Below are 13,819 nucleotides of genomic sequence, written 5' to 3'. Positions count from 1 at the left end.
ATGTTGGTAATGCTCTAAGGAATCACACGGTAATGACTTGATCTTTTCCATGGGGGGAAATTCTGAATTTTACAGATATTGTATTTTTCAAGTGATAATTTCTTAATATAAGGGCATTCCTATTGAGTGGTTTCAACAAAATTGAAAAGCAAAGTACCTTATAGTTCTATTCTATGCATTAAAAGCACCACAAATGATATATACAAAAATATAATTTTTATGATTTTAAAAATGTATCTTTAAATTTGACAATTTTTGCCCATTTTTGTCATTACCATACTCAAATTGAAGTCAGCAAATGTATCAAGCATACAGCATTCCAACATGCCCATTACAAGATACTACAATTGAATAATTTAAATATTGGTTATTAATGTACACTACTACTGGCCTTAAAACATCTGCCATGAAACACAGTACCCTGTGCAAGTCTGCCCCAGTTCTTCCAAGCACAGTTTTTGTTTTACTGCTAGCACCACCACTACAGTAAACAGAATTTTGAAACCATAAAGAGGAGTGCCAGAGGCTAAACCTTTGGAGGGCTAATGTGCCAGAGGCAATACTAAAGGGCATGATAGAAGGGTCACTGATGCACTTTATCACAGATTCACATTTGGTCAGAAATCACCCATAATGAAATCTTAATAGTAAATTTAGGATGTCAAATGCCATTACGCCTTGAAACATACTGTTATTAAAAAGTTGGTATTTGGGCAGTGATCTTGTCAGACATATGACCATTTGATTGGCGCTGTCGATCCGGGTAATGAAAGATACATCACAGAAAATTTGTGCATTAAACATCAAGAGTATTGTTAACACCATTTCTTTATTTGAATTGCTGTTTAATTTCAAATGCGCCTTTTTTCGAGATAATAAGCTTCTGCATGTAACATTGTTAAACAAAACTTGTCAGGAGAAACCGGGTCAGGGACACTCACCTGTACAAACCAATTAAATGGAGACAACCACAGTCTTCTATGACGCCATTATTGTCCCAGATGAACTTGAGGATTCACTTATCACAACTGACATCGATCGAACATTATTTGTTCAAAATGTGATAAAATAATTAGGTCAGGAAATACAGATCATAACAATAACCCGCGCCAAAAGCTAATGACCTTTCACACACTTGCGGATGTTCTTTGACTTGAGAAACGTAATTCTTCAAATGAAAAGTCAACAGCTCTTAGGAGTAAAAATTTGAAAAGATCTCTATGATTTTCTTACTTCTAAAAAGATGAAGTAGATTTATTCAATATCATTGGAAAATAAGGTATGAATACTATACTGCAGACGTTCGAGTATTAATCTTTGTCAGAAATTCGGTCACAAAAAGTAGTGCAGCATCCGGGCACTGAAGTTAAAGTCCAACATGGCTGCGCCCAGAAGAAGAGTATTTGTTGTCGGTGTCGGTATGACAAAAGTAAGAAATTCTTGTCGTAAGAAGATCTACTTTGTATTGATTTTTTTATCAAGTTTCTATAGCTGTTACACGCATTTGGGACATTTTAATCAGTAAAAGCAGTTCGATATCATATTCAAATTGAAATTGTCGGTAGCGTTGTCTTTGTAGACAAATGTAAATATTGTGCAAGGCAAAGGTCAAAGTCGGGCGGTCAAAGTCTAAGACAATCGGTTTGAAGGATCGTCGTTTATTTTTTTTTAATATTCATGATTTTCATAGCTGAATTTCTATAGTCATAGAAACAAATAATAATTGACACTTAGCTGCGTTTTTGAAGTTAATTATACATTTTAGCTGTAACTATGTTGAAGTATGTCATCTGAATAATTTCTACGTCGGTAATGTGGCAATGCTAGAGTATGTTATCTGTATACTAGTACTGAAAGTTGTCATTTAATAAGTTAAATGAGCAAGTCCTAGCTGTATAATACTGAATAATACTGAAAATGACATAAGGCATATTGGTTTTAGCATTAATGGATAAAAAAATGTCCTGAGTTTTCTATCTCCAGCTCACTTGTTGAACCCCCTGTAAATTTTATGGTCTCTAAATATTTATTATCACATGACACAGTAGATGTCAAAGGGACTATACAAATCTTTGCACTTCTTAAAGGCCTGTTGAGCTTTCTTTGTTAGTTTAAAAAAATTATTTACATAAGCAAATAACAGAAAAACAACTGTTACTAAGTTTATAGAAGACGGGCTGGCTAATTTACAGCCTATTTTTTACCTTTTATTTTGTCTATGTTCACAAGCGATTTCAGCAAAATAAACTCACTGTTTTCACCCACTTTCATAGAAGCAAAGAACTAACCATAGCTTGCAAAATCGAACGCTCGTATCGAAATGTAACCAACAGTCTCCCTCTCAGTGGCCTCGTTTTCGAAGTTCCGTCTGTGTGATATGAAGTTGAAAGACAATTTGAAACGAGGCACATTGTTCTTAACCAGCTTCAGTGCACAGCAGATAACGTTACGTCATTGTTTTGTGTAGAGGAGATCCCGCGAGTAGCAATTTGTAGGTTGAGAGTAAGGCCACACTTTTTTATTTTTATGGATGACATCCTCTGGGTACCCCAAAATTGGTGCGAGAGGGCGAAAAAAAAAAAAAAAAAACGGTCAAAAAAAAAAATACTGCTTAAGTAAAGGAATGCTGTCAGTACACAGCTGGAAACACAAATTTTACCACAGAAACACGTATCAAACTAACAATATGTCTTTATCCATGCTCTCAAAATATTAAAGCATTGTGAATACTTCGTAGAAATGTAAAAAAAAGTCATGAATAGATATACTTCTTATTACAAAATCTATTAAGGTTATTTCATGCATTTTGTTGGTATAGCAATCAATAAAACAAATATCAAACAAACAGTGTGTCTTTATTTGTATTCTCAGAATATTAAAGCATTTTGAACACTTCACAGAAATGTTTAAAAAATGATGCAAAGATATGCTTAATACTACCAAATCTATTAAAGGTCATTCGGACGATGCCATTTTGTCTACTTCGACTCACACGGCCAAGCTGTCAGGTGGCCTGTCCGACCTTCAGCCCACCAAATATACCTCGACGTCCTTGTCGACCCTTTTTTCGCAACAGAAAACCTTGTAGCCTATGTGCTGCTTTGTACAGAATGTCACTGAAATTTTTCGGGCGATAATCGCTGGCGGCCGCCAGCCTTTCGCACAATTGTAAAAAGGTGATATCTCCATGCCCAATATCAATGGCATACCAATCCAAAACGACGGCACCCGTTCTCTTCATGACTTTAAATGTCGTGTAATTTCCTAGAGATGAATTTGACGGCAAAGCGGCCACATTTCCACGTGGCGATAATACGCATGCGCAGAAGGCTCATTTCCTGGCAAATTCAATAAGGACGTTTGCGCCAACCGACTTCGTTGGGGGCTGGGGGGGGGGGGGGGATTTTTTTTTTTTTTTTTCGGAGAACGGGCGAAAATCGGTGCGCGCGCAGGATGTCATCCATAAAAATAAAAAAGTGTGGCCTAATCAAAATGTGAAAGTATAAAAAGTTATGATATTGATAAAATAGACTTATAGGTACATGAAGTGCTTATAATCAACAGTAATAAAGGCAACTGAGGCAAATTAAAGGAGAATTTTACAAAAATTTGAATCCCAAAATTATGAGTGAACGTACGAGTTTACGCCGTGCGTCAGATGTAGTTCTTTTCCCACGTGCTTTCATCTTGGGCTGTCAAAAATGAAAAAAATTCTATCAAGTCCGATAGAGAAGTTCACAAAAGAAAAACAATTGAGGAAAGAAAGGGACCCATGGAAATTAAGGTGACTTCAATTTGCAATTAGTCGAGCGTAAAACCGTAGATCTAACTCGAAAGTATCACGCATTGCGACCGAGCGCAAGCATCTCGATCCAATAACTCGCCCATACTCGCCCCATATAATATATTGTAGCCTCTATGTGATATATATATAGCTATTCTCAATAAGCAATGCTTTCGAGATACGGGGCCCTGCAGGACTGTCTATGGGCGATTAGCGTGCAGGACCGTTCCCGACCGCTTTTTAAAGCTTAAAAGCGATATTCAAAGGGACCCTCATGCTGAATTCTTTCTTCTTTATTGTCAGTACAGAGATCGATTTATTTAACAACAATATATATATTTGGTCATACTTGTTGCTATACAGAAAAGCAAAAATTATGATCAAATGATATCACGAAATCGGAATAAAAGTTATAAATAAATTATTGAAGAAGAAATGAGACAGCCTGCAAGGTGAACATAAACTGAATTGACTACCCCACCCTCCCCCGCCCGCTAAAGGGCCCTGAAAATTTTTGGTATTTTAGATGGTGAATGGTGCCATTTGGTATGGTTTAGAACTATGATTCACCTAGTGAAAGTCTTATTTCAAGAGGTGAGTTTTTTTTTTGCAGAAATTAAAAGGGGGGCGTCAGGACCCCCCTGACCCCCCTCTAAATCCAACACTGACAAGGTATCATTCAGTAGAAATTCCAACCAATTTCTAAATTTGCATGCATAAGGCATGATATTGCCCTTTCATTTCCAAATTACTCTCCCAAGAATGCATTCTAGACCCCCTCAGCATACCTCTCTTAACTCTAGGGGTTATCATAACTAGGGCAGGTAACTACATGGCCGGGCTGGTAACTTTTCAGAGTTACCTGCCCGGCGGTCTGGCTAGTAATTTCCTTGAATTTCATACACTGAAGTGTGCCCAATTTGCTTTGAATATAGTGAGTGTATAAAAATACAGAAAGAATGTGCCAAGTAAAAAATGACAAAAAACAAACATGTTCCTTTATTCTGTCCTGTTCTACTTTGAATCAGGCAATTACATGATTTTATGCAAACTCTTTTTTCAGTTTGAAAAACCAGGCAGGAGAGATGAATTTGATTATCCTGATATGGCAAAGGAATCAGGTAATATGAGATAAATTCAGAGCATGGCTGAAATATGATCATGGATGTACCACATAAGATGCTATGATCACGCTTTGCTTGTAGCTTTTAAAGATGATAGTACCAGGAATCTTGATTTGGCAATAAGTTATTCATACTGTTGATAAAAATTGATTATCTCATAATAAATGTTATCTTTCACTAATCCTTTCTTTCAGCTTCTAAGGCTTTGAAGGATGCAGGCATTTCATACAATGAGGTGCAACAAGTTTGTGTAGGTTATGTCTATGGTAAGTTTGACATTTTTAAATGTCAAATGACTTAAAAGTCATGTGAAATGCAGATTAAGATCCTTCATTTGCAGCACATATATATACATTTCCTATCAGCATCTATAAACCTTATTATTTTCATGTCACAAATCAAAACATTTTACAACATTTGAATTATATTATAAAATTCAAAAATGTACTTTTTGTTTTTCTGCAGGAGATACAACATGTGGCCAGAGAGCTGTGTATCAGTTGGGGATGACTGGAGTTCCAGTATACAATGTTAGTATAAAAAAGTAACTAAACAAAGTTAGGTAATGATGGTTAATGATTCATTTTTGATGGAGTAAAAGTGGAAAAGTTTTCTTTGCAAGGTGTCCAGAGAAATATATTATTTGTTCTTCTAAAGCAGTGTGTCCAGTAAAGCTAGTTTACATCTTGTTTACATAAGTACAACTTTTCTCAGCTTATCATCTTAGCTTACTATAGGCTGTGAATCTGACATTATTGTTTTTCCACCTAATGCCACTGTAATTGAGGTTAGACAGGTCATTGGATTGGCTTCTAAGTATCCTAAAAAGATTCTGGAATTGTCAAAAAAAAAGACAATTGTATACCCAATGAAAACAGCTTATCTTTTCAGTATTTTATTGATAAAAATAACCAATTTCATTCAGGTGAACAATGCCTGTAGCACTGGATCAACTGCATTGTTGATGGCCAAGCAGTTCATTGAAGGAGGTAAAAATAACAATATTTTAGCTAACAATTGCTAACATTTACCATATCTTCAAGTGTTACCATATCTTCAAGTGTTATTTTGATTAGTCACTGTAAAGCCAAAAGATTAAAGAAAACAGATTTGTCCCAATTGCCGTTTCAGGTTTGTCAGACTGTGTGATGGCTCTTGGGTTTGAGAAGATGGAAAAAGGATCCCTTTCTGCAAAGGTAAAATTACTTTAATATGTCCCTACTGGACACATGATGTAGGCCTATTTTAATTTTGACATTGTTTAAAGCTCATCACTGAACACTTATTTGAAAATGTTATCTTTTTCTTATTAAAAATTTTATTGCTGATGAAGCATGCACTCTGTTAACCTCTCTATTACCAGTACACTGACAGGACTAACCCCATGGATAAGCATGTGGAAGTGATGGCCAATACATTTGGTCTGGAACCCTCTCCAGTGACAGCCCAGATGTTTGGTAATGCTGGCAGAGAACACATGGAGAAGTATGGTAAGTTATATGAATATAACCGACCGGATGGCCTTGTGGTTAGAGTGTCTGCCTCCGGAGCGGGAGGACGTGGGTTCAAAACCCGTCCGGGGACATACCAGTCCTTTATAAACAGTACCTGCTGTCTCCCCGCTTGGCACTCAGCACTAAGGGGTTGAAGCAGGGGCCTGGTCAGGCAGTGCAGAAATGATATATTAGCTATGAGTGCCTAATATGGCAGCCGAGCTGTATGCTCCCCAGGGAGGTGAGACCGTCTACGGAGTGCACCAGTGCTAAAATGACCAGGCTTCCTTGACATGAATGTTCATATATATAATTGTATAACATAATTGTATAACTTCAACCTTCGGGTTGTGATTCTCCAATAAAGATTATTATTATTATTATTATTATTATTATTATTATGAGAAACACTTGTTGTTCTCCATTGTTTTAAGTTGTGAAAGTTTGAAATAAAAGGGTTTCGTATTAACAAAATAGTCATTTTACAATTGAATGCTAATTCATAAATGTTTTCTGTTTATCATTTATTCTAGGAACAAAGCCAGTGCATTTTGCCAAAATTGCATATAAGAACCACAAGCATTCTGTAAACAACCCGTAAGTATATAAGGAAAAGACTATAAATAAATATTTTAAGTGTTACTTAAATGATTCATGTGTTAATGCTTATTTCATTTTTCAAGCAGTATGGTGGTCAGCAGATAGTGGTTTAAAATGGCTTTTATAAAATGTGAAATTTACCACCTGTTGTTTTTGAATGATAAAGATATGTTAAATCTTTCAGGTATTCCCAGTTTAGGAAAGAATATACACTGGAAGAAATAGCTGCCTCCCCTAGTATTCACAACCCACTGACCAAACTTCAGTGTTGGTAAGTATTAATTAGTACCACCAGCGTGTACGCTACAAATCACTAAACTTTGCATATTTTCTTGCCCCTCATATCTTAAAAACAAGCAGAGATATGCCCAGTGTTGCCCCTAGGTTTTCTCTTTTGTCAGCATATATGCAACACTGATAACACATTTCAAGGAAAACCAATAGGCCTTTTGTCTAGAAAATCACAGGAGTGATCAATGTTAGGAAAGTACAGGTAAATTGGAAAAACAGCTTGATTGGACCATTTTTACAGTTATGTTTTTTTGCATTTTTTTGCATATTTTGAGAACTCTTGTTTATTGCATTTTATAGATCTTGTCAAACATAAGACTGGTGGTGGTGTCCCTTTTTTTTTTGGTTATCCATCCGAATGCGCTTACTGGTGGTACAATATCCAGAGGCAGTATCGCGTCTCTGAACCTCTAGTTAAACTGTTGTCTTTCCTCAGCCAGTACTTCTGGGAAGCAATGCAGCACATTGTTCCATTGTCATTCTTTTTTAATATCTTCATTTATATATTTTAGATGGCTCATGTGGTTGCCATTTTTTAAAGGTCTTCTAAAGAATTTTGTATCACAATTAAACAATACATATTATATTTAGAAACAAATTAAGTTAGCAAATGTCCTTGTCCATTTAGCCCTACATCAGATGGTTCAGCTTGTGCTGTGGTGGCCAGTGAGGAGTTTGTAAAGCGTCATGGCCTCCAGGCTCAGGCTGTTGAGATCCTTGGCATGGAGATGGCCACTGATCTACCCACCACATTCCAGGAAAATAGCTGTATGAAAATGGTACTGAAAACCCCAGTTGTGAACTTGTTTGTTGCTATTTTAATACATTGTTGTCCTATAAATAAACTTTATTTAGATAATGTTCTGCTTTTGTTGAAAAAATGCATGCATGAAATTCAATGATAACAAGTTGTTGTTAATTAAAATTTAAGGTTGGTTATGATATGACCAAAGCAGCAGCTGATAGGCTGTTCCAGAAGACAGGTAAGCTTGGTGTGATTATTGTTATTCATCAATTGTCTAATTGTCTGTAGAGTGGAGAAAGCACAAAAGTTTTTTTTTATGTCTGTTTATATTTATTAAACAATTTGTATAAATATTTTAATATTTAATATGAAAATGAATGTTTCTTAAGTTAGTGATACTAGATTGCTTAAGCCCCCTTTACACTGGACAGCGTCCTTTCTACGTCCCGTAGTGCAGCCCCGTTTTAGAGTAAAAACACATAATACTTCACGTGCCGATCATTGAAAATTCCTTCTGCAACCAAAGTGATGCTTGCATGTGCCTCCATTTTACAAACTCAGCGCTGCCAGTTTCCTGGTCGCTCAAAGGACACAGAAAGGACACCGTCTAGTGTAAAGGGGGTTTTAGCAAGAAGAGTTTTAACATTTTATCTATGACTGAAATTTTACCAAATAAACTTGTTTATGTCTCCTTGATCTAAGCTAATTTGAATATAACGACATGTTGATAAAGTAATGTGACAAACTCAAGTATGATGTTCGAAATTTGGCTGGTGACGGCCGCATTTATTGAAAGTCCCAATACTAAGAGAAAATGAAGCAGACTAATAATAAACACTGAATAGTGTTGACAAATGACATTAAACATGAATGTGTGCGCCTGAAATATCTACATTTAAAATATAATTTCCAAAGAAATAGTGCACACATTTCAATTTGTGGGGTTGCAAAGAGGCTACTTCCGTATGTATTTTGTAGGTGTTTCTGTGAAAGATGTTGATGTAGTTGAGCTCCATGACTGTTTCTCTGCAAATGAGCTTATCTCCTATGAAGCATTAGGATTGTGTGAACCAGGTATGTCATTTGTGTATGTATAAATTCTCTATTTTGTTGCAGTTTGATTTTAATTATTTATTCGTCAAACCAAGAGGTTACCAGAGAAAAAGTTTTTCTTTACAACCACTAAATTTTCCCATTGCGATTGTGACATTTAGAATTAGCTACTTCCCTGAAAATGAATAAACAAATATATTAAATATCCTAGAAACATGAAACTTCTTCCTGGATTCTACCCAGTCAGATTTATTCAGTGCTCCAAACATCCTGTAACCTGATGTTGTATGAGATATAGGTAGCGTGACATTCTTTAGCACTTGCACAATGATTTAACCTTGAAATATGGTTATTTGCAAAATGAAGTCACAGGGAAGGTGCTTTTTGAATATAACCTGTCCTAGGTTTGTGAAATTGATGATTCAATTGAAGGGATAATAACTCTTCATATGATATCTATATTTCACAAAAAAAAAACATAGTGAACAACTCATAGAAATATAATATATTCTGTTTTACCACAATAACGGCAGTTATAGCTATTATTCTGATTTTTGAGCTTGTCCTCAGATCACGTGACCTCCATTGATGGCTGTACTCAGTTATAATCTCTTAAGAGATTTTAACAAAAAACCAAACTTTTTAGAAAAAAAAAACAGGGACTAACTTTGAATGTAAAAATGGATTCATAAACCATTGGTAAGTATGGGAAAATTGTTGTTTACTCCAGGAAAATTCATTTTTTGGCCAAAACGAAGAATTATTATCCCTTTAATGTTTAACAATCCTTGCAAAGTATATCAAAAATATTAAATTTTTAGTTGTTTTGATAGTAGAGATGAACGTGGAATTCACACAATCCCCTCTTGATAGTAAGTTGTGACCTGATGTCATGATGTGCCATTTTTATAGGTCAAACATTCCAATTCATGATAAAATTAGATTAAAAAGAGGGAACTGTTAAAAATACCGAGTGTCCTGTAAAAGGGGTATTGTTAAAAACTGTATGCATGACGATTTGCAGCTTTGTCAGTTAAACCATGTAAAGAATATATTTCCGCATTTTCTAAATAGTATAGATTATTGATGATTGAAGGCACATTGAGATTTGAGAAGAAATAAATATTTTATTTGATTTACATCTCTCTTAATTGAATAGAATATCCATGTTACAGATGATAAATGCAACAAAAGATGAAAGATATTTAAGAGATGAGATATTAAGTATTACCACAGCTATGTAAACGACCCTAAGTTTCAGATTCCTATTGAATATCAATTAAATAGGTCAGGTCAGTAAGTAGGTCAGTGATATAAAATGTTAACTGTACCTAGGTGTGAACTTTGATCAGTTCAGAATAAAGGTACACAGGGGAGGCGGTTGGAACGTGTAAGGCTGGAGCAGAGTATTTAGTTTGTTGAAAAGTAAGCTTCCATCTCTTTCTATGTGTCTCATAGGAAGTTGACTCCATTGCTATCTGTTTACAACAGCTTTGTGTTCTTTCTATGTTGTAATCAATTTAAGTACATTTTTGTTAATACATTAGACGAGATTGAATAGTATAATTTGCTGTTGTTGGCATTGAATTTGAATCATAATGTTCTGTGGGTATTTTAGGCAAGGCAGGGGAGCTGATAGACAGAGGAGACAATACCTATGGTGGAAAGTTTGTGGTCAATCCAAGTGGAGGACTGATATCTAAAGGACACCCTCTTGGTGCAACAGGTAATAAATATGGTACCACAGACAGCAAAATTTCTGTGTAAAGTAATACTAATATTAATTACAGTTAATGAAAGAACATATTCACAACTTAGTTAATCCGCAGACTAACTAGTCCACGTATCAAATATGGCGCACAATTGACAATGGGTTACTACCTCCCATGCGCACTGTCCCAGCAGGGGAAGAGCAATTAAATCATGGCACATTTTCAAGTAGGTGGCACCATATTTGATCTGTGGATCTGTTAGTCCACGGACAAACTTGTTCTGAATGCGGCTATTGTCTAAGGTGTCCCTATTATTAGTGCTTAGTTAACAAGTGTATGAAGATATAAACTCAGTGGAATATGTTACAATATTTGAAGTAAATACATCTCAATGAATATATCTTTAAAGGTTTGGCCCAGTGTTCAGAGCTGTGCTGGCAGTTGAGAGGTTTGGCAGGAAAAAGACAAGTGCCTGGTGCTAAATTGGCTTTGCAACACAACATTGGTCTGGGAGGAGCTGTCGTAGTGGCTTTATACAGAATGGGGTTTCCAGAGTACCACAGGTCAAAAAGAAAATACAACTTAATAGATAAATAAATTTGACATGTTTTCAGCCCATATTGATAATGATAACACATTTATATTAGACAGGAAATGAATGCCTAGTAAAGAATTGAAGAGTATGATTCAATGCAACCATGTATATTTTTAGAAATAGAAATAATATAATAAATCATAAAGATAGCAGTGCTGCTGCTAGAAGGAAGAGTATTAAAATTGTAATGCCATATTAGAGTAAAAAATAGTGCTCTTTGAGTACATGAAATTGGAACAGAAGAACTGATTTTGAATATTTTTATTATAGGACTGGTAGAATCCAGGCCATGCCAACCAGTGCCCAAGTTGCAGACTTCAAAAGTGCTGCTTTGTTTGATCTCATGACAAAAGAGATTGAGAAGGTATACAAATGGTTTGAATGTTGGTGCATGGTATTGACATTTTCTAAGCATAACATGTTGTTAATTCCTCCATTGTAACTTATATTAACGATGTGGAAATGTATAGGTATAGATATGAAATGTATAGCTAAGTTAACAGATTGTTTATGGTTATTTTTCAGGATGGCGCCAACCTGGTGAAGAAGGTAAAAGCAGTGTACTGTTTCAAGGTGACTGGAGCTGGTGGGAAGACTGGGTGCTGGGTGGTGGACTGTAAGAATGGTTCTGGCAGTGTCAAGTTTGATCCTAACGGAAAAGGAGATGTCACCATCACAATGTCAGATGATGACATGATCAAAATGGCCATGGGAAAATTGAACTCCCAGCAGGTAGGTACTTCATTGGTTTATGATGGCTACATGTTTTTTTTTATAAGGATTAAGAGGAAAGTGTTATCATAAATCTTTAATTAGGGTTAATATTTAATTTATAGAAACCTTAGGGAGCTAGCCTACATGATGCACATCCAGTCCACTGCATGTCATTATATGGTGCATAATTTAGTTAATTTACAGAATTGCAGATCAGGAGTAGTTTATCATGTCATTTAAGGCATCTGGTTTAAATACTATTTATGTTTTCCTGTACATTTTTATTATTTATTTACAGGCTTTCTTCTCTGGTAAGCTGAAGATCACAGGCAACATGGCTCTAGCCATGAAGTTGCAACAGATTATGCCCAAACCAGGCACAGGAGGCACATTGAAAGCAAAATTGTAAAATTTACGATCTTGAGGCACAAATTGAAATAAGTAATCAAAAGTGAACTGCATACTTAAATTAATGAAGTTGACACCACAAGGAAGTATGAGTTGATGCACCGAAATGCATTATGCAATCATGGACAATCTGAATAATTGTTCAAAATCAGTTCTTGTCACAGACTTCTGGTTTATTTGGCATCAGGTTAGGTGTTTTATGGATTACATTTCAATCAAATGTTGGACAAATTTTTAACAATACTAGGCACAGCTAATTATCTTTGGGATAAATATAAAGTAATGTGTTAAGTTCATTGAATGAAGTTAATGACTTAAAAGAATATCACCATTTTAATTTGGTGCTTTTTGATGTGACCATGCATTTCATTCTTATTCTCATCAACTTAATCATCTAGTACCCACGGCATTCCACTGATGAGTCTTAATTGAGGTCACATCCTTAGTGATCAAATACTTAAATGAATTAATGAGGACATTCAGAACAGAAGATTTGAGAATCTTCTGATCCATGGATCAAATATGATGGACCCTACATGAAAGAAGAGTCAACTAAACTGCTGATGGTCGTCTCTCTGCCTCTCGATGACATAAATTATATTACGCTATAAATTTCCATATTTCCAAATATTGTTGATTTTTATACCAATTTTTAAAGGTAGCCACATGCACTTTATCGTATTATTTGTACATAATATGAATAAAAATGAAAGTATTGTTCTTGTTGCAAATGTGGACATTTTCTATTGAAAATGTATTAAACGACACTTTAAATGAAGTATTTGTTGTTGTGCTCTTTCTTTTATTATCAGGGAATGTGGTTCTTCAACAAAATGAGAGGAACTGAATGTCTCAGTTTTTCTGTTTTAATAGTTGTACCGTGGACTTTTCATGTAAAGAAGCAGTGGATGCGATCCATTTAATCATCTTACTATATCATTAATATATTGTATATTCTATTTCAATAAAAATATAAAGAAACTGATACCAGTGTAACCTAAATATATACTCTCAATACTGATAAAGCTTTAGTCACAAATTTTGACTGAAACCCTATAGTTGTAGAAAACGGGTTAAGGTACATGGTATCAATGCATACAAGGTATCCAGTAAAAGTGCCCTTTTATCAGCAATTTTTGTTAGTGAAATAAAAACCTCTTGAGTGGGGTAATTCATACATGCTGCTAAATTTTGCTTTGACAAATTCATGACGCTGATGCAGGGTTCTATTTATTTAATTCCATTAATGTTTTATTTGTCCAAGCTCCACTCAAGAAGGTAGTCATTTATTGTCACTGCG

General features: G+C 35.3%; 2 protein-coding genes across 7 annotated transcripts in view; one reads left to right on the top strand and one right to left on the bottom strand.

Annotated features, from left to right (window-relative positions):
• Positions 1–1,157, bottom strand: part of LOC106171530 (nipped-B-like protein A) — a 34,869-nt gene extending 33,712 nt beyond the window's left edge. For 5 of the 6 annotated variants that reach the window (XM_013551925.2, XM_013551941.2, XM_013551950.2 and 2 more), the window contains exon 1: positions 942–1,157. The gene's annotated coding sequence lies outside the window, so the exon portion shown is untranslated. Of the gene's footprint in view, positions 1–391; positions 482–941 lie in introns of all 6 variants that reach the window. The other variant, XM_087002016.1, reaches the window with a different exon arrangement.
• Positions 1,158–1,305: 148 nt separating this feature from the next.
• Positions 1,306–13,297, top strand: LOC106171787 (sterol carrier protein 2). Its single transcript, XM_013552259.2, has 17 exons — positions 1,306–1,429; positions 4,848–4,905; positions 5,103–5,174; positions 5,374–5,438; positions 5,834–5,897; positions 6,040–6,104; positions 6,272–6,398; positions 6,935–6,998; positions 7,186–7,272; positions 7,921–8,071; positions 8,224–8,275; positions 9,016–9,111; positions 10,709–10,816; positions 11,212–11,365; positions 11,668–11,761; positions 11,923–12,129; positions 12,410–13,297. Exons 1-17 carry the CDS (start codon positions 1,379–1,381, stop codon positions 12,518–12,520), a joined length of 1,626 nt encoding a protein of 541 aa, XP_013407713.2. The 5' UTR covers positions 1,306–1,378; the 3' UTR covers positions 12,521–13,297.
• Positions 13,298–13,819: the final 522 nt, after the last annotated feature.

This window comes from Lingula anatina, chromosome 1 (assembly GCF_051362555.1).
Source record: "Lingula anatina isolate TDL-2025a chromosome 1, LinAna3.0, whole genome shotgun sequence".
NCBI lineage: Eukaryota > Metazoa > Brachiopoda > Lingulata > Lingulida > Lingulidae > Lingula > Lingula anatina.
This window is presented reverse-complemented; position numbering and strand designations above follow the sequence as displayed.